Source organism: Takifugu rubripes, chromosome 8 (genome assembly GCF_901000725.2).
Source record: "Takifugu rubripes chromosome 8, fTakRub1.2, whole genome shotgun sequence".
Classification (NCBI taxonomy): domain Eukaryota; kingdom Metazoa; phylum Chordata; class Actinopteri; order Tetraodontiformes; family Tetraodontidae; genus Takifugu; species Takifugu rubripes.
The window spans coordinates 7,292,113-7,313,262 of NC_042292.1; the positions used below are offsets into that span (position 1 = coordinate 7,292,113).

At 48.1% G+C, this 21,150-nt stretch overlaps 1 protein-coding gene across 4 annotated transcripts in view; it reads left to right on the top strand.

Annotated features, from left to right (window-relative positions):
• Positions 1–21,150, top strand: part of LOC101079286 (receptor tyrosine-protein kinase erbB-4) — a 158,225-nt gene that overhangs the window by 75,502 nt on the left and 61,573 nt on the right. For all 4 annotated transcript variants that reach the window (XM_029840486.1, XM_029840488.1, XM_029840487.1 and 1 more), the window contains exons 2-3: positions 2,595–2,746; positions 17,402–17,588. In XM_029840486.1, coding sequence (XP_029696346.1) covers positions 2,595–2,746; positions 17,402–17,588 — 339 coding nt within the window. The remainder of the gene's footprint in view (positions 1–2,594; positions 2,747–17,401; positions 17,589–21,150) is intronic.

Below are 21,150 nucleotides of genomic sequence, written 5' to 3' on the forward strand. Positions count from 1 at the left end.
TGCTGCTGGATGTCATTGGCAGCTCTGGCAAATCCAAGATTATGTCTCTCTTCCCCACACTCTACCTGCCTCCCCCACACTCTACCTGCCTCCCCCACGCTCTACCTGCCTCCCCCACACTCTACCTGCCTCCCCCACGCTCTACCTGCCTCCCCCACGCTCTACCTGCCTCCCCCACGCTCTACCTGCCTCCCCCACGCTCTACCTGCCTCCCCCACACTCTACCTGCCTCCCCCACGCTCTACCTGCCTCCCCCACGCTCTACCTGCCTCCCCCACGCTCTACCTGCCTCCCCCACACTCTACCTGCCTCCCCCACACTCTACCTGCCTCCCCCACACTCTACCTGCCTTACACACACTCTACCTGCCTTACACACACTCTACCTGCCTTACACACACTCTACCTGCCTTACACACACTCTACTTGCCTTACACACACTCTACCTGCCTTACACACACTCTACCTGCCTTACACACACTCTACCTGCCTTACACACACTCTACCTGCCTTCCCCACACTCTACCTGCCTTACACACACTCTACCTGCCTTACACACACTCTACCTGCCTTCCACACACTCTACCTGCCTTCCCCACACTCTACCTGCCTTACACACACTCTACCTGCCTTACACACACTCTACCTGCCTTCCACACACTCTACCTGCCTTCCACACACTCTACCTGCCTTCCACACACTCTACCTGCCTTCCCCACACTCTACCTGCCTTCCACACACTCTACCTGCCTTCCACACACTCTACCTGCCTTCCACACACTCTACCTGCCTTCCACACACTCTACCTGCCTTCCACACACTCTACCTGCCTTCCACACGCTCAGTGTGTCTTTTTGTCCATGCGTTGGCCGTGTTTGTGTGCTGCCGGCTGATATTGCTTCCTTTCAGAGCCCCCCTCCCACCATTTTTTTCACTTTTGACCTGATCTTTTATCGGCACACAGATATAAACTTGCACAGAGATCTGAGAATGTGTTTCAATAACAGAATATTACACACACACACACACACACACACACACACACACACACACACACACACACGCAGGTTTATTGGTCCAATCTCTAGATCTTTACACGAGGTATTTCTGTGATTGTAGCTGCTCCTAAGCTATTTCATTTTTATAACTCCTGTGCGTGTGCGTGTGCTTGTGCGTGTGTGTGTGTGTGTGTGTGTGTGTGGTCAGCCCCCCTCACTTTCCTTTCTGGGCCCTTCACGGCCTCTTCATCCACAGCAACATCAGCCAGCAGATGAGAGGTAGTGCTGGTGGCTGGCGAGCCAATGATCCCTAACGCCATATGGACGTTTATGAGCTCTTCATGTTGTTCAGGACTGGTACAAGTTCACTGATGTGAAAGTCGTTCTTTTGCGCTGTTCTTTAATTTTGGAAAGAAGAATTTTACCAGCACGCATGAATGCAACAAGTGATCTCGCAGCCATTTAAAATGATGCAAATTCTGCAAAGTTATTATTTTTTTTAACAAGATGCTCCCCACAGTTCCCTGTTGCCCCCAGAAAACCCGTTGATCTTTAAAATTACACTAAAACGGCACTGGGGGGCTGTTTATTTCCTTTAGGCCAAGCTCAGTTCCAGCATCAACCACATAAACACAAGCCTCCAGTCCTGCCCAGGGTGACGTCAGGACCAGCTGAATTGCCCAGATGGTAGCAGGACTGAGCCTGGAGGCTGACTGGGTGCATACGAGCTGGGGGGGGGAGGGTGTTGTACTGTGGTTGGCTGGGTTCAGTCTCAGAGGTCAGGTGACCATCTCAGACATCTGAGAGTTGTTAAGACCAGACTTGTGGCTCTGTGGGTTCCGTTGCCACTTGGAAGTCTATAGTTCTCATCCGAGCCTTGGAATGCCTGGACGTATTCCCGGGAAATCTGACATCGTCTGCACTGGAACCTGATGGATGATCCATCAGGCCGTTATTAAAGCTGCTGATACATAAGAATTTCGACGCCTCTTTAAAAAAAACCCTGTTTCTTGTCTTCTGGTGTAACCACAACCCTGTGCATCAGGCGTATGATGAGCCATTTGTTTGTAATTGCCCCGGCCGTCCCACACACCCAGAGAAACGCTCCCATCTATTATATCTTCAAAGTCTTGTAATCTCCACGGGCGAGCGACGTCACTGAGCAAAGCCCTCTGGAAAGGTCAAGCAATGCAATTTGAATATCTTTGATTAAATGGCGGGCGGTGCTGGACCCAGACTGTAGGTCAACACCACAGAGGAATCACCCCCCCCTCCCCCATCCCCCCGATAGACCTGCCCCGGGTTCCAACTGTTACTGAGTTATGTCAGCTGCATTCCGTGTTGTTTTGGGGCCCATATTCAATCGTCCTCCCTCTTTTCCGCGCTACTCTCTTCATTTTGTCGGGGTTCTTCCATGTTTGGTCGGTCAGTCATTGTGGGTCTGAAGCAGATGGAGCTGAGTTCAGACAAAAAGCAGGTTGTGTTCTACCCTGGTGGCGCTTCTCATTTTTTTGAAGTTACTGTTACTGAAGTCAAATTGGAACACTCTTCCTTTTTAGAAACTGCCTCTCGTTGAACCCCTTTTCTCTCCTCCTAGTTTGTCCCGGCACGGACAACAAGCTGAGCACTCTGTCCGACCTGGATCAGCAGTACCGCACCTTGAAGAAGCTCTACGAGAACTGTGAGGTCGTCATGGGCAATTTGGAGATTACCAGCATTGATCGCAACCGCAACCTCTCCTTCCTGAAGGTATGAACACGAGCGCATGGCTGGAACTCTTCTGCCCCCCCCACAGTGCAGCTGGAGTTTTGGGAATGATTTGTAAGGAGTTTCCCCCTTTTAGGTGTGTTTTTAGAAAACTCTTAATGTCGAGCTCTAAACGCCCTTAACTGGAAGTGAACAGTGACGGATGCTCTGCAGAACCCTTTATATCTAGAAATGGGCTTCACAATTCCCTCAGTTCCATCGCAGACATCACGAGGACATTTGGTCCAAGGGTGGAAATCTCCATGGAGCAAAGAGACAGAGGTGCAGCACCATGAAACAGAGACACGGGAGGGTGTTGGTTCTTTCAGGGCCATAGACAGAGACACGGGAGGGTGTTGGTTCTTTCGGGGCCATAGACAGAGACACGGGAGGGTGTTGGTTCTTTCAGGGCCATAGACAGAGACACAGGTGGGTGTTGGTTCTTTCAGGGCCATAGACAGAGACACGGGAGGGTGTTGGTTCTTTCAGGGCCATAGACAGAGACACGGGAGGGTGTTGGTTCTTTCAGGGCCATAGACAGAGACACAGGTGGGTGTTGGTTCTTTCAGGGCCATAGACAGAGACACAGGAGGGTGTTGGTTCTTTCAGGGCCATAGACAGAGACACGGGAGGGGTTTTGGATGTTTCAGCACCATGGAGAGAGACCCAGGTAGGTGGGTTTTTCAGAACGATGGACAGAGACAAAAAAGGAGCGCTGGTGCCTTCAGGACCATGGACAGAGACACAGTGAGACGGGAAATTCTCTTCATTTGAGCGGAGGCTGACAAATACAGTCACATGAAACGACAACAGGCTGAACCTTTTAAACCAGGCACAAGCTCCTGTGAGTGGCCCACTCCTCATTTTACAGGCATTTGCTTAACGGAGCTTTAGTGTTCACAGTAGAGGAGCCGTTCCAGAACTCCGAGGACGAGCTGTCCTTTTCCCACCACCTGCAACTCCCTTTGCAGTGCTATAATGTGCTGTTGTAGCAGCACTTTGTTTGGATTTAATGTCATGGCGTCCCCTCCAGGGGTTAATTATGGGATGTTAGAGAAGAGTGAATGTAGTCTGAACTTTTTACATGGTCTTGAAAACCATCAGAGGCCACTTTATTTCATTTCAGACAATGTGAAAGATTGAACTGTGAATTTGAAATTTGGATAAGTCCCCTCTGACAAAACAACACACCAGGTTTGCGCTTAGCATATTAAGCTAAACGAGGCTTCAGAGTGTCGTTTGCCTCAGAAAGAGTCGTGCACATTCACTGAAGATCTTTGTGGTCATACACATAAACCAAACTGTTGTACGCGCTGGAGTCGTTAGGCACGTCTGTGGAGCGCTGCGTCGTTTCCCTGCTGTGTCTGCTTCCTCTCCAGGTGTGTGCAAACGTCACCTCTGCTGTTGCATGTGCACGCAGCGTACCAACCAACGGGCCCTATCGTCTCCTGCTGCTTAATGAAGTGAGGTGCAGACTAATTACTGGGCTGGCACTGTCAAATGAACAGCATAAACAGTCCCATTAGGTGCAGCATCATTAGGGAAAGAATTAGGCATCTGGGGAATGGATAAGTGGAAGCGGCTTCCATGGAAACCATGTTGTGGTGTGAAATCACAGAAAAGGCAACCGGAATCTTCTGGACTCTGATATTGGGAGTTTTTACATGACACATTATTATTGTATTAAGAAGAACAGTGGGCTTTTAACACTTTTATTCCGTTCTTCGCTCCAGTTTGGTCTTCCTCTGATGTTTCAGGAAACTGAGTGAAGCCAGAAATGTTTTACAGCCCAGACTCTGTCAAATCTAAATGAGCATGTGGGGGTGTAATCTGTGATATTATCCTGGAGTCATACTGAAGACTAGCTCATTGGCGCGCTGGCTAACCTTATTCACATTTCCATCCCTTTCAACAAGTCGAAATGCTTTGCAGTTGTCTGGGGCCAACGTGTTTCATATTAAATCAGAACATTGTTCACGGGGAATGCTGCGTCCTCACTGATATTTACATACATTTCCATTTTGGTCAGTTTTGCTAATCCTCACCAAGCTCTGGAATCCAGAGAGGACCCTGCTACCAACTAAAACTCACAACAGATGTGCTTTCACAAGTAGTCCTACAGGTCAATACATGAAAATAACCAAAAAGTCAACTCATTTGGGAGAGATTGGTATGTTAGTTTCTTATTTATTCTCTTGAGGTTGTCTCCTTCCCCTTGTCCAGACAACAAAGCAACAATAGCTACTTATACAGCCACTAATTAGCTTAACTGGTTGCTGCACAAGTGTCCTTCCTGTCTGGATCAGGAAGGTGAGAATCCATAAATAAACGGGCAACAATGTTGGCCTATCCCTTTATGAATCAGAGCTGCACTCATTAACATGTTCCTGATCCCATAAGAAACTGAACTGGCTCCTTTTCCATCCTCCGCTGATTTCCCTGAAACCCATCTGCTGTGCTCGGGCTTATTCTGTGAGCAAACAACCAGCCAACACTCAGGGGTGGAGGCAGCACCTCTTCGGCTGTTAATTAGGCACCAAACCAGAATTGTGTGATAAAGCAGAAGTGGAATTAATTAGTTTACAAATGTTAGTCAGAGATTTCCTCACTCAAACTGTTTAGGGCTTTGCTGAATTTTGTTTGTCTTTTGGGAAACCCAGCCCATCTCCGAAGGTCGGGGCAGTGTGCTATAGTATCCTGGCACGCCGACTCGTCACAGTGACCCAGTTTCCCACAAAGTGATGTCGGGAGCCGAGCCAAATGGCCCGCAATGACCCGCAACCCGCTAATGATGTCACTTAGTCTGAAAGACTCTTCATTAAAAACGAATCAATGTGGAGGCTCTCGCCGCAAAGCCTGGGGTGGGGGGGGGACCCGGCGGCGCGGGCCAAAGAGGAGGGATGGAGGTGTTGGTCTGAAAGGTGTCACGCTTAAATGATCTGCTGACACCAGAGAGTGAAGTTCACGGACAAGGCCGGCGCCCAAGCGCGCTCAGGAGCTGCGGCGTTAGCGGGAGACGACCGACGGGGCCGGAGAGGTGCGGAGCCCGCGGCGCCGCTAGACAGAGCCGGTCTTTACGGAGCTTATCTGCAAACACCAGCCAGGAGGGAACAGATGCACTCACTTCTCGACTCCATTTAAAAAATAAGAAATAAATAAAGCGGAGGGGTGATGCGGCTCGGCGGGATCAGCTCGGCGCGGCGCCGCAACAGAGGAGACAATAAATAAAAAGAGATGAGAGAGGAGAAGGGAGCCTTCTCGCACCAAAGCCACCCTGTTTTTCCTGGGTTGGATTTCAGCTGCTCATGAAAGCGCCGAGCAATTCCATAGCTCAGCTATTCTCCAAGCGCACGTCCCCACAAGTGTGGAGATGTTCTGCTCTGCCGCCTCGTTTATGCTGAGCGCAACATCGGCCACGCGTGCGCGTCGGTCGCCTCATTGGTTTAAATCAGGTTCCGGGATAGACTGAAAGTTCATTTCTCTCATTCGGGCTCAGGTTGAGCTGGTTCTTCTGCGTTCTTGTTCCTGACCTGCTGAGATCAGTCCTCGTCACAGATTAGCGCCGCTCTGCGTTCGGTCTGACTGTGACTCCGCTGACGAGCCGCCGCCGTGTCTCACGGCTCAGTTTCTGCTCACTCATCATTCATCACATATTCACGGATCGGATCGGTGAGTTGACGGTGATGGAACAGCCCCCGTCCGTCATGACTGAGCCCCTTTTGCTCTTCCTCGAGACGCACGCTCGCTAATTCCCTCGCGCTTTCAGGACTAAACTAGCAGTCGCATCGGGAGGCAGACGTGTGAAAAGACTCTTTCACGCCCTCCTGAAGAAGAAGGTTGGAACAAAATGCTGCTACAAAATCTAACCAGGGAGGGATACTCTTATGGCTGCTGTGCCAGGAGCGGGCTGCTTCTTGACCTCTGACCTTCAGCAATCTTCCTCCTTGTGTGATATTGTCTGAGTAACATTGAGGCAAAGTTGAACTTGGTTTGGAGAATGTCTGCCTGGAGGACAGCGTCCAGCCTTTCTGAGTCCAGGCTGTGGTGGAACACTGAAAAGCTTCCCTCATCACGTTTTCCCAATTTGGGTTCGGAGGGAGGAGCGGAAGCCAGGCTGTCCAAGCCAACCTGAGCGGCGCCTTATGGTGCTTAAGCCGCTGAGTGGGTCAAAATCCCCCCTGCAGCCAGGTTCTCCAATCGGCTGGAAAGTCCTCCCAGAATAGTGGAGACTTCTGTGGCAGTAGATTAATGCTCATGGGTTTGGAGTGAAACCTTCGGAACTCCCTGCGGCGGCGTGGAAGGCGAGCCGGGCCAGCAGTTCTAACAAATCTTTTCCCAACACAAGTCACCTCCACATCGGAAAATGTGCTCGTTTGTCTTTGACACGACATCGGGTCCTCGACACCTACAGGTGGAAACGGAAAAATCAGGTTGAAGTTCTCACCTCAAGATTGTGTAAAATGGCTGCTGGTGTGACCTCTCCGCTGTTTAGCTATTCATTTTTTAACATTATCTGACAATTATAGTCTGAGTCCGCGCTTCTGTGCTCAGCCCTTCTGAACGAGAGGAACGAGCTGATATTTACATCTAGCGGCAAAAAGAGGAGGCGGACAAGGCCAGCGAGGAGGTCAAGAGCTCCTCTCCGCCGCTGAGCTTGGGAGCCTCTTCAGCAGGAAAATGGCATCCTGATACCCGGCGTCAGGGAGAGGCTGTGCTAGCAGGAAGCGCCGCACACTTTCATTAGGCAGCGAACACGCCGAGAGGTTGGGACTGTCGCCTGGATCCGGAGGCTGTTAGCACCTCGCGGGCGCCCTGCAGCGTCTGCATAATTACAGCTCTTAGCGCTGGGAAAATTAGCACCCAGCTCGCACCAGCCAGCACCATGCCAGATTCCAGCGGCACTTCCCTGACATATCAGAGCCCAATATTTCACATTGTCTTGAGATTCGTTTTTATTTTTTTTATTTTTTTTACAAGAGGCAGCTTGTTTTTCTACAGCTTTCGGAATCGAAGAGGGAAACTTTCAAAGCTGCCGCTGAGCTCAGAAGTTCAGTCTCGATGGCAAGACTGACTCCTCCAAACCGCTGCTGTTGCTAAACACCCTTTTTTTTTTTATTAAAATGCATTTCCCCAAGACCCTGTTTAAAGTAATGAAAGCCAGATTCCGGTTCACTGTCACTGCCAAAGATAGGATGATAAACTGATGATTACCCCTTTGAGTCACCCTGACTTTGCTCTTTCCTGGAACTGTTTTTGATGTTTTTTCAAGTGCCTTGTGACGCCATGCTGACAGTTAGTACACAGTCACATGTATTCATACAGAGCTCATCTCCACTTCTGCACGCCTCACAAGTGGGTCCTCCAAGTCAACCCTCCACATTTAAAGACGTTTATTTAATGCCATCATCGGGTGGGGTGTTTCCATAATCCTAGCTTTAGCTTTGGAATTATATTTATTTTTGAAATTCAATGAGATGGAACGACTTGATCAGGAACGATTGAAATCTATGATGTAAAGCCATAAACTGCATTCACCACAGCCGTAACTTCAACTTTAGCTGCCACAAAAGATGCCTTTTTGCTGCACGGATATTGTTTACAGCGTTTATCTGGGCTATTGGGTCTGCGGGGGTGGGGTCCGAGTCCTGGGGGATTCTGCAAGCGTGCGGCTGGAACAGTGGCGGACGTTGTTCTGCTCTCAGGGGACAATCTTTACCTGCTGACAGCTCTCAGCGAAGTGTCCTGCATCAGTGGAGGAGACTAAAGATACATGTACATTTACGTTGTTCTGCTGGGTGGGGGCGCACGGCTGGGCCATAGCCGCATGTGTCAGAGCTGCACGGCTGCTGTGGGACTGATCAGAGCAGACACATTGGCGAAGCAGAGGTCTCAGAGGTGAAATTAAAGTCTGGCTGCCCCCTCTGTGAGGAGGAGGGGGGGGGGCGAAAGTGATTACCGTTAAATTAAAAGGTACGGCCGTAAAAACACGCCCGAACCCTCGCAATTCATCAAAACGATCCCACGGCGTGTCTTTTGCTTATCAAATTGTAAAATATTGTCCGTGACACTGGCGTAACAGGGGCGTAATTAATGCACTAAATCAATTCGGAATCACTCCGCGCCGAGTGGCCCCACTGGGACGCCGTCATTAGCGCAAATTATGGCGGCAGATGCACAAGGCCGACAGGAAGGCGTGAAGCTCTCCCCCCTCCTGCTCTGTGTTCATCTCCGGCTCGCCGACGCAGCGAGCCTGCGCGGTTCCGCTCGCACCTGTGATATCTGATTAGGTGCAAATGGTTTTATCAGTGCCCCGTGTTTTAAAAATTCAGCGCCGTCTATTTCCCCCGGATAAAAGCGAGCCTGCTAATTAACCGCGTGTGTTTTTAGAGGATTGCCCCGTGCCTGCACGGTGTAGCAACAGAGAGATGAATACAAAGTCGTGGGCTGTTGTGTTGGACCTGCTCAGGGGTGGTCGGTGCTGGTCTCACGTCCAGCTCGCTGCCACGTGATGCTCAAGCCTGCTGGATTTCTGCTGGTGGCCAGATGAATAATTGACTTTTGGCCATCTGAAAGAACTTGCTGACCTTCATGGGGCCACTTTTCCTCTGGTAACATTTGAAGAGCTGCACTTTTGCTCTGCGCCGTGGGTGCGGAACGGAGACCCGGCGCTTTTTTTTTTGTAAAAAAAAGGAGGATGTTTTATGTATGCGGGCTGTATTTTAATGACACTTCCTAAAGATTTCATCACCACCCCTGATTTCTGAGTTGGTCTCACTCGGATATTCCGCTCATGCAGGAAGTGGATTTCCTCATTTCTGCAGAGTTCCTGTGTTCATTAAAGTACCGCGGTTGCGTATATGGAACCCAAATCCTACGCTCCGCACCTGCCAAACACGCTGCCTGTGTGACAGGTCCGCATTCACACACTTTCATTATTGCTGCAATAATGGCGGTCAGAGCTGCGGAAACCTGGAGGAAAAAAGAGATGGAAGTGCATTAAATCATGGCATATAAACGGAAACATTAGGGGTTCATAAGAGGAAACATTAGGGGTTTATAAGAGGAAACATTAGGGGTTCATAAGAGGAAACATTAGGGGTTCATAAGAGGAAACATTAGGGGTTCATTGAGACTTTAGTGGAGTTTAACCAAAACAGCATTAGCGGCAGCGTAACACTTAAGGCTGCACAAGGTTTCAACCTGCATCACGTGAAGGTCAGAATCCCACGTTGACTCGTCTCAGAGGCTAATGTAGAGCATCGAAGTCTTTCTGTGCAAAGTCACACTTGTGCAAAACTCTTCATTGTTTTTAATTACTTTTTAAAATTGCAATTGCTCCTAAATGACACGTGTGATTAATGTGCAGGAATAGATATAATGTTGGTTAATTAGACGCTAATGTGGCCATTTTCAGGCTGTTGCCATGTTTTGGAAACTCTTCGGGAGCCAAAGTTTCCAAAAGTCTGTTGCCATAGCTACCAATGAGAGTGGAGCCCTTTTGGGATGTGGTTCCTGCAGCTGAATGGTTCCTCTGGTCTGAAAGGGCCTGGACCTGATATTTAATAAGCTAGGCTTTGCCTTTTCACTCAGCAGCTCCTTGAGCACGTGACCTTGCTCTACATGCTGTTTATGAAATACCAAATTGAGCAGTCGCCTGATGCCTTTTTCATACGGGTCTTATTTCAGATTTCATTATCCTGACAAATTGTTCCGTATTAACCAACCGTCCGTCTCTAACTCGCAGTCGCGTCGGCGTGCGCGCACATGTGCTGCCACAAATCAGTACATCCATCCCCAATTAGACCAACGATGAAATTCAGCTGCTGAACGTGACGCGGATCACAACCGGCGCTTTCGCCGCGCCCCTGATCCGGACCGGGAGATTAGTCTCCGAAAACCGTCCGTGCAGCAAAGACGGAGCAGCGAAATGGAAGCTGCAGTTTGACGTTTCTGCTTCGGGACGGCGCCATATCTGGATCGTCTAAACAAAGACTTGGATGGTCCCTCCACCTACAGCTGCGTTCCCCTCCGAGACCCCCTCCCCTTGTGAGCCCGTCTGGATCACTGTCCATCTCTGAGACCGCTCTTCCTGCTCGGCAGTCCCAGTTTAGCCGCCCCACCCTTGGGGGATCCCACCAGCTCTCTAAATCTGTGTCCAAAACTGGGATGACCAGGAATAATGAGGGACTTAAACATGAGTGAGTTGCAGCAGGAGATAACGCCCCCCCCCCCCCCCCACCCCCCCCATAGTGACTGTCAAGCAGAGCGAATCAGGCCCGTGGCTGACGCACACTGGCTTTGTCACATAACTGCATTATGTAGGGCCCCCACAGGCTGCAGCATAATGCGATACGCCAGGCGCCTGTTGCTCAGCTACAACAGCATCGCCTCATGAGTTATTTATTAGTGTTTTCACTGCAGCTTTAAGCATCAGATCTTCTTCTGGACTGTCACTGTTTTACATTTGTCCACTAATGCCCCCCCCCCCCCTCCTCCCTGTTTTGCTGGTTTTAATTTCATTTATAAGCGGGGCCTCGCTTATAAATGCGACTTGACAACACAGACGCCGCCTGTGAACGCGGCTCATATGAGATTGTCGTGCTGTCTGAGACAATGAACATCAGCGCCGACAGCCAGAAGCACAGCTGCTGTTGGAGGGGCACCTCTGGATATTATCACACGCACGCATGCACGTGCGCTCCCCAACGTTAGCCTTCACCGCGGCGTCCCAAACTCGCTGTCGGACCCATTTTTCACTGGCGCGACTGAAGTGTGTTTCTGACTCTGAAAACTCATCTTTTAAATCTGACTTCAGCAGAAGTTCATGTTTTTAACTCTGGGTTTCAGCAACATTTAATTTCCCACCTCATTCAGTCATGGGACGTTGCCTCAGGTGTTACCACAAAGGTTCAGTAACCCCCCCAACAATGTGTGCATGCGTAGGCTCGTGTAAACCTCCATATAACGGCACTTTATTGTGAAACTCCCCGTTGTTGCTGCTAACAGGTGAGGCTAAAGTAACCTCGAAGACGGCAGCGTTCAAACGTTCGAAATGCTGAATGTTTGATGTGCTTCTCAATTGAAGTTTGGGTCGTTTCATGTTTGCGGAGTACCTCAGGGCACCATCAACAAACCCGAGATGTTTTATTCTTATCGTCTTCTTCTCATTTTCCAAATATCTTCAACAAGGGCCTGATTCGTTTTGACGGTGACATTTTGTCAGGCTGGATTTTCCTTGATTTCAAAGTCACTGCCCCCCCCCCCACTGCTCCCCCCTCCTCAAAAGGCCTTGAATTTCTTTCTTTTAGGATTTCTCAGGATCTTGAATGTCACACCGGAGTAATCTCGGCGTACTTAGCGGCCAAACAGCCCGCTGAGGTGAAGGAGTGCACACTCCTCTTACAGAGCTCATTGAAGCGATCTGGTAAACAGCTCCCCACCCACCCATTGACTTTGCCGCTATGTGCAGTCGTCAGATTGCGCCGGCGCCGCAGTCGGACGGAGCTGCTGGTCCTTCCACTGACATGCACCACTGCACTCTCCTTGACTCACCGGCAAAGTGTTCTATATCTATGGAAATGAGCCATAATCATCACAATATGTGTTCCATCCCTTGTATTTTATAATGGCGTTCCCCCATGTGACGCCTTTTCCACTTTCCCCGTGCTCTGACTTTCCCTCCTCCTTCACCCGCACCTCTGGTAAATCCTTCCCCCGCCCTTCCATTGCTTCATCGCAGGCCATCTTCCTCATTTACGCTCCCGCTCATGCAGATGACAGGAACAGGTGCAGTATTAATTATGCCTGGAATCATATCCCCCCTGTTCCACTCCTCCTCATCACCGTCAGCCTTCTGCACTACCTGTGTCAGAGAAACCACACGGAAAGTGGATCCGTGTATCGGAAAACTTCAAATCTCAGCTCCGCCGCCATGCGGAATACACAGGTTAACAGGAAGCTAATGTGTAATTGTGGCTTTATCTTTACGTATGAAAAGCTCCTCAGTCATGTTGGTCTCATTATCAGCAGACGGCACGCCGGTTTGTTCCGGTCACGTTCGCTACATCCCTTATCTCTCAAACGCTGTTTCCCAACAAGCGCGACTAAAAGTTCATTTTTTTGAGGAGATAACAATCCGGCCGCATTCAAGTCTGCGCGAATCGGCTCAGCGTGGCGAAAAAAACGGCGGCCCAGGGAATAAACGAATAATCATTTTGAAAGAAAATGTCGACAGTTGACGTTCTGACCTCCTCCCGATGATTGTGGAGACTGTCTGCGGTGAAGAAGTGATGGTTGCTTGGCGATGCATCTGCCAAAAAAGACGTTTTCTTGCACCTTCTTTCCTTTTTTTCATTGCTCGCTTGAGCCCCCCCCCCCCCGCATCTGAAGGTTTGAGGACATGGCAGAGAGCAGAGATGGTTGGTTTACGGTTCCATCCCCAGTTTTCGGACATACGATAAATGATGAAGATGAAGACGTATCCTTGTTAAATACGAGCAACGGAAGAATTTCACAGACAGATCCTAATCCCATGGACCAAAACATCGATCTCCTTAATGTGCCAAACCGCCGGAGATTTGGTTTGAGAGAGAGGTTGATGTTGAAGGTGTGTGTGGTGTGTTCAGGTTGATCTCCAACAGCAGAGATGTTTGTATTTCAAACAATTTACCGAGACAAAGACACTTTTAAAGCTTTGAAACCTGAGGCGAATCTCAGGGAAGCTAAAACTGGGGTTGTTTGCATACAGGGTTATTGTCTGCATTAGCGCGGTTTCCTGTAAAGATCTGACTGTAGGCGTTAAAAGTCTTTAGCTTCCGGGAAGTAATTCTCTCACTGTCTCTCTCTGCCAACTCTTGCACATTCAAAAGTCAACCACATGCAGACTTAATTACCATATAAAACTATCTGCAAAATGCAAATGTTGGTTTGTTTCATTCTGACGCTAAAAGGAAAGAAAACCTTCCCACACGACCTGACGGGGATTCTCGCGGCCCAGTGTTCAAGCATTTCTGGCACGGGCGCCTTCTGTGATGATTCAACTGGGTTTTGTGGAGCTTGACCTTCCTCTGCCTTGACCTGGCAGTGGGATCACCCCCGAGAAAGAGCAATTTAGCAACATGTGAAATTTATGTTTTGCCGGTGGGTAAATGTGAGAGGAGAGGAGGAAACAAGCCTGCCGCCGCCACGCAGGCTCCTCTTTGACTGAGTGCTCCACACTAGCCTGCTAATTGTCTGCGATTGATGAAGCAAAGCGCTTGAGGAAATGTTAAACTTGCAGTGCATCATGGGTAGATGATCCATGTCGACTAGTCTGGGCCTTGTGGTCGTGTTTTTACTTTTTTTCATGTGTAGGTGGGGGTATCAGGATATCGGTGAGTGCTGGGATTGTGTAACAGAGACTCTTCACAAACCCTTTGTGGCTCTCACAGAAAGGAACCTGAGTCAAGCTGCAATGAAAACATTCTCAAAATATCATCAAAAAATGGACTCGTAGCTGCTGAGTGTGAAGATTTTAGATTTGTTTGCCCCTCAGGGCAGCTCTGTTCACTCCGCTCTAATGTCATCGGCTAAGGTGGAAAGTTAAGAGAGAATAAAGTTTACGTTACGGTCGAGCCCTTCGCCTCGTCTTGTTAGGTTTTATTTTCAGAAAAACAAAAGAAAAAACCCGACTGTTTCTCATCCTACCGGAGGTGAGCGGGTTCTCCGTGTTCTCCTTTATCCATGCTGTCCTGGTTCCCTCAGGGACTCCTGAAAGTCTCACCAGGTCAGGAAAATCCAGCACAATTTAAAAGGTAAATGCAGCAAACACTGTGTTCTGAGAGCAAACTGAAAAAGGCAGGTTGGTGATTTTACTGGAGGTTCTTGTTGAAAAGTTGAAACTAGTCAATCAGTAACTTTAACCACAAGCTACAGGCTGTACATAGGCCAGCAGATATCATCATATTACATTAGCAATTTATTTAAATAATGCAATAATTTAGAATGTGTCACATTAATAGCTATATATTTAAACCCCACAGAGTAATGGAATGGACTAGCATGGACTAACAGAATACAAAGAAATCTGACCTCTCAAGTAGTATTTAAGTGCATTGCATAGGAATGAATATGAAGAGCAGTTATTCTGTGGCTCTGTCACATTATAGTGTCAAGTGCAAAGTGACCCCTTCAGTGAGGAAATGATTTAGTCATCGGGAGCTTTGCTCGCCCAGCTTATACCCAGTAACAATGGAATACATCTGGAAAAAATACTAATGTAGCATTTAGAATCATGTAAACTGTCTTTATTTTGAGTCAAGGTGTGAAGTAACAGAAAGAACATATGGCTTTTACTACTGCCTGCCAGTAGGGGGCGACACTTTGATTGTTTGGACTCCGCAAATGAACAGTTAGCCGATTCAACATCATGGCTCTGATGGATTAAGTTCACCGTTCACTGGTTTTTTTGTTAATTACAAAAAACGGTTTATGAATTGGAACCGTTACGTTTGTGCATTTGAATGCACCTGTAACCCCGGAATGCGGATAAATATTGATCTGGAAAAAATGGCATTCATGGCAGCAGCACAAATTAATTGTGTCTAAGCAGAAGGAAGTTACAAAGAAGGGGTTTTTTGAATTTGAATTTAATTTAATTGAAACAAAAACCTTGTCTAAGTCTCTCTTTTTTGGTCAATACTCTCCCTTTTTGTGCTTTCTTTCCTGTGGTTGCCAAGCAACAGGGCAACAATTTTTCTTTGATTTTGCCAGTGGTCCTCAAGGCTGGCGGGAAGAAGCGGACACAGTGAAAGCACTGTGGGGTCAGTGTGTCCCTACACCTGGTCCGGTTGCAGGGTGGCCTCCTGCGGTCCTGATGTCTGCGCCCCCTGATGGTCGGCTAGCAGAGGCGCCACATGGAATGATGGCGTGTGGGCAGAGCATGCTGCCCTTCAGCTGCAGTCAGAGCGGAGCAGCACGTTCTGAAGCACAAGGCCGAACCGACAAGCGGCCTTAGGGACACGGTCCTCAGTGTGCGGTGTGTGTTAGCGAAAACTCGCTTACTTTAACAAAAGTCCTAAGAATCCATTTCCAGGCGGTTCTTCCTCGCAGAAATCCTCAGTGTGCTCATCAAAACCTCCACTGAAATGGATTCCTCCTCTCTTCTATTGTGTTTTTGCGTGATTGACACGTTGTAATCTTGCTAATAAGCACCCCGTGTGTCTGTCTCCTTCCCATTGTGTGGTCTTACAATAGGCTGGTTTGGCAGGTGTGAGTGTTTGCAGAGCATTTCCATGCAGAGGTGGACCTCACTGGCCTGGCATTATCCAAAAATGGATACTCCACATGCTGGGCTCCCAGTGTCTGTCTGCACTGGGGGGGGGGTCAGGAGCCAATCAAACCTCAGATTCGTCCCCTTCCTCCCACTCTCCTGCAATCATCAGATGATGGAGGGGTACCGGGGTGGTTCCAATAACTCTTATTTTGTTTTGATTTCCAATGTTCTCATTTTAGAGGTTAGTGGAAAGTTATAAAACATTGGAGGCTACTGTTTCCTGTTGCCATAGTAGTTCATACAAAAGCAATGTCGGTGGTGTCCTGTTGCAAGTGAAGGCAACAGCATTGAGAAGAATAATAAACAGGAAGAAGCAGAAGTTCTTGAGTAGCACAGCTACAAGACATGTGTTTATCTGAGCTTTCTTTCCGTGATGATTCAGTCCTGACCTCCCTGAATGTGCCTGTTCACCGGTTGGACTGCCATTTATGTGTGTCACCTGTGCCCCGGTGGATCAGCCCCTCCCTTTTGTAGATAAGCTGTCCTCTCCTTCCAGTCTGTGTCCTTTTGTGGGCTTTGCTCCTCCCTGCGTCTCAGCCCGTCTGGTCCTCTGAAAATCCCGGGGGCTCCACTAATACCAGCCTTTTTCAGTTTTTGGATGATCATTTTGGGATTAAGCTCCACCAGTCTGACCTACTGGCCTTTATCTGGCCTCAGAGGTCTTCTCCTGTGCCACTGGGTCACAACAATCTATTATGGCGGAGCCGTTGTTGCTCTCCCCCTCGGCTGTGTTCAGTCGTTGCCGTAACAGGAGACAACAACTTGCGCCTAATCTTGACACCAGGAATAAATTAAGGCTGATATAGACGGTTGAATCAGATCCCAAAATAGTCAATACAAAACCAGGGGACCTGGCAGTGCTGGGTGAATGCGTTCAACAGATGTTTCCAGTGTGTGTGTGTGTGTGTGTGTGTGTGTGGATGTGTGAATGAATGTAGTTCAGGCTGCTGCTGGTGCCGGCTCAGATGAATATTGCATGGCCATAGGGATGGAGCTGCAGCAGCAGGGGAATACGTTGCGTTTTAGAAGGCACATACAGTCGGAGCACAGGCGCACACCCAGTCAGGCTGGTGCTTCTGGCACTGGTGCAGAATGTGATCAGCCGCCAAACATTCGCTCTTACTTTCCTGGTATTAATGACTAAAAACCAGTGGTCATTTTGCATCAGGACTAGTTATTATAGATTTGGAATAATACACTTTTTTTTTATTCCTAAACAGAAGTGTGACTCCAGCAGGGCTTGTTTTCACATAGTCTTTGTCCAAACTGTGTTTTTATGCTAGCATTGAGCTAAGTTGCATTGCTGTGAGTGATGTGAGGTTAATTTCTCTGTTTTGGTTCTGCAGTCCATCAGAGAAGTGACCGGCTACGTGTTGGTGGCGCTCAACCAGTTCGACTACCTGCCGCTGGAGAACCTGAGGATCATCCGAGGCATCACGCTGTACGAGGGTCGCTACTCTCTGGCTATCTTCCTCAACTACCGACGGGACGGCTACTACGGCCTGAGGCAGCTGGGCCTGCGCAACCTCACAGGTGTGAACGCCGACTCGAGTTCAGTGGGTTTTAGTTTGCGTGTCACGACCTTTTAATATCCCACCACCCTCAGAGGCTTGCTTTCATATTGTCGCGCTCTCTCACTAACAAATGAGCTCATCAGTATAAAGCACCAAATTCTTGCAGAGCTTATTTGCTTTCCCTCACAGGGGGCAGGTTCTTTTTCTTTTCGCCGGGTTTGGATCATCGTTGCTCAGGGAGGGAAAGTCAAGCCGATGCAGGAGAAGCTCCAGCTGTCACATCCAATCTGAGCAGAAGTGGTGGAGCTCGGGCTCAGGGTCACTTTCCTTTCTTTAAACAACACTTCTTTGGGTTTGTTTTTGCTCTGTCGGATGCCCAACTGTCTACACTGACAGGCAGCGTTGTAAACAATTCAGGGTCAGGGATGAATGAACGATGATTAAATTGCAATTTGCAAAGTGCGATTCTTTAAAGCGAATGAAATAGTCAAACTTTTTTCCCCGAACTGTTGTCTTTGTTCCTCCGTGGTTTCACGGTTTAATTCAATCAGTACAATCTGTCATGGCAGCTCTGAGGGTGATTAATGAGGAAAAAAGTAATGGCTGGAAAAGAAACTTTCTTTCTTCTGTCTTGTTCTGCGACGAGAGGACATTTGCTGGATTTCACCATGGCACAGTAACGGGAAAAGAACGCTCCTCTCCCAGCTAAAACCTCTCCTCTTCCAATGGCCAGTGGATATAAAAATCATGTCCAACACGCATGTCCTCCTCAGCACAGCCAAGGAACACAGACAAGTGAGCAACAAACCCAGCCAATTTACTGGGAGAAGGAATTCAACCAATCGCAATCGATCTCTACGAAAAGGAGAACGGAACGAGTGGCTTCCTTTCAGAACTGACTGTGAGTGTTCCAGTGAATTCCACCAGTAGTGGCTTTTTCTTCTTCAAGCACCACAAAGTCTCCACAAGTCGATATGCTGAGGAGGGAACCCGCTGCCACTGACAGACTTTGACAACGGGAATTCATGGTGCGCTTCTACGCTGATGACATTGCTGTAATGTGTTTGTGATGGATGGCAGGGGCATCAAACAGCGATCCCTGTGAAAGCGCACGGCAGATTTACTGTAATAAGCAGCATTTTATGGAGCCTGAACACGGTGGCAAAGGACTTGGGCTTTTAAAGGCGTGTTACCAGGCTGAGCTGGTGAAGCAAGAGGACACAGGGTATTGTCCTTAAACAACTCAAATACCAAATTGAACCTTTAGCTGTCATTTACTACACAACGATGCGCTTGATAGCAAACATGTAATTCAGGTGCCCCCCAGATTGATGAAGATTTACGGATGCATCTCTGTTGTTAGCCAGCTAATGTCTTGTTGACAACAGAACTGGAAAAATGATCAATCAATCAATCACTCAATCAATCAATCAGGCAATCAATTTATTTGTATAGCAATTTTTAGACTACAGCAACTCACAGTGCTTTACGGCAGTAAAACATGCAAACAGAAATGAGAAAAAAACCCATTGCAAACGGTTAAAAGAACAGAAGACGCCCCCCCCCCCCACCCACCCCCACCCACACACACACACACATCAAGTTGCTAGTAAAAGTGTTCCAGGGTTTCCTCCTGCCAACATCACATCAGAAAGCTGCTACATAATCCCTTGGTGCGTTTGCTCCACAGTGGGAGTCCAGCAAGCGCGTGGAAAGTCTGGTCTTATGCATACAGCTGTGGTCTTTAAGGTAATCAGAGCTATAGAAACTCCTCTGATTTCAGATGTACACCTCTCCCCTGTGATGCTGCCATAGCTCAGGTACAAACCTGTCGCACGGGCACATGGCAGCCGCACGAGCTGCGTGTGCCAGACCTGGCCCCATACCGCGATGCTAATCACCCCACGCTGTGCTGTGGTGACAAAAACCAAGGTTGGATCCTCAAAGCTGCAGAGATGGATTCCCCCTCTGTCAAAGCACCATTTCTGACACTTTTGCTTTGCAAAATTGCCCGTTTTGGATTTTGCCCAAATAGCTGTGTGGGTCCCAAAGTGAGCTCTGTTTCCAGCTTCCCATCTGGTACCGATGGCCCCACCATTCTGGTATGCAGACACTAAAGCAGTTGCACCGGTTTCCATTGGTTCTTTCACCTGGCAGACTCTCTGAAAGGTGCACTGAAACCCAAACGTCCCCTAATGTGAAGCCGTTTTCGCTCCTGGCGTTCTAATTGCAGCATTTTTGTGAGTATCTTAAATGCACTGGGGCCAAATTACCAACAGACATTGCTGCTGAGGGGAATTGATTAATGGACTTCGTTTTAATTAACCCCACACACATCCTCATTTTTGGAGCGTGACTATTGATTAACCACCTCACAAGTATTCGAAGGAGGTTCTCATTTCCACAAAGCTTTTTGTATGTTTCCTGTGAGGTGATGCTGCAGGGAAAATGTATCCAGATTACACTATTATACAGGTACAAAACTGTCTTATAAAAGAAGATGTGGCTGCACCAACTTTATTTCCTGGGCTAATAAAACATTTTCAAATCTTTATGAATTGTTAGTGGAAGATAGTAACTGTTGAATCAGATACGTGAGGTTCTCTCTTAACTCTCAGGCAAATCTGCAAAACACATAGAACTGTAGTTTTTTTTACTCTTTTGACATATACTTGATAATTCATTCATTGTTTCTCTCAACACTGGCCCTCAAATCAGGTTTTACTACCTGCCCTATCAGCAATATTTATTTATTGTTTTCTTTTTTTGATGACAGTAAATAAGCCCATATGTATGTCTGGGTGGTGCTGGATCAGTCTGTTGGGAGACTGGACTGTGAAGCAGATGTTCTTGGTGTGGCACCTTCACCTCCTACCAGAACACCTTCAGAGTACTGCCCGGGTACCCTTGAGCAAGGTACTGAACCCACCACTGCTCACAGAGGGCCTTGCGACGAGCTGGACACTCATCCAGGGGTGGACCCTGCCTTCGTCCATATGTGCATCCTCCCCATGACCCCGAAAGAGAAAAAGTGGTCCAGAAGACAAGACGATATGTATGTTTAAACATGCCTTACGATGTTCAGGCGTAATCCGCCTTGTACGTTAAAACCGGTTTAAAGCCGTGTACTTGAGCTGTGGAGGACGATGACAATTTTGTTTGGAATTCCCTTTAAAAATGTGCTTCCGTGGCCTCTTTATTTAACAAAAAGCTTGCGATGTGAACAGCAAAACGAGGTATAATTACAGAAAGATCAAATAGTGCAAAAAATGGCTAATGCTGATATGCTGCTTGGGAGCGTCGATGGATGAGGCCCATTAATAATGAATTGAGTGTCATCATTAAGAAGCCAAATGATTAAAACATATCTCCCAGCTTCAAACGATGCTTTGCTTCACCAGAAAGTACCGCAGTCAGTTGTGGATGAGCAAACCAGCGAGTATTTCAGTTTGTTTGTGAAATAAAGTTCCCCCTCTTTTTTTACCCTTTGATCTTTTTTTATGCAGCTAGCACTCCCGAGACAAAAAACCCCAAAAAGTTCGAAAAAGGAGAGTCGAAATAACACAGAAAAGTTCCTCGTT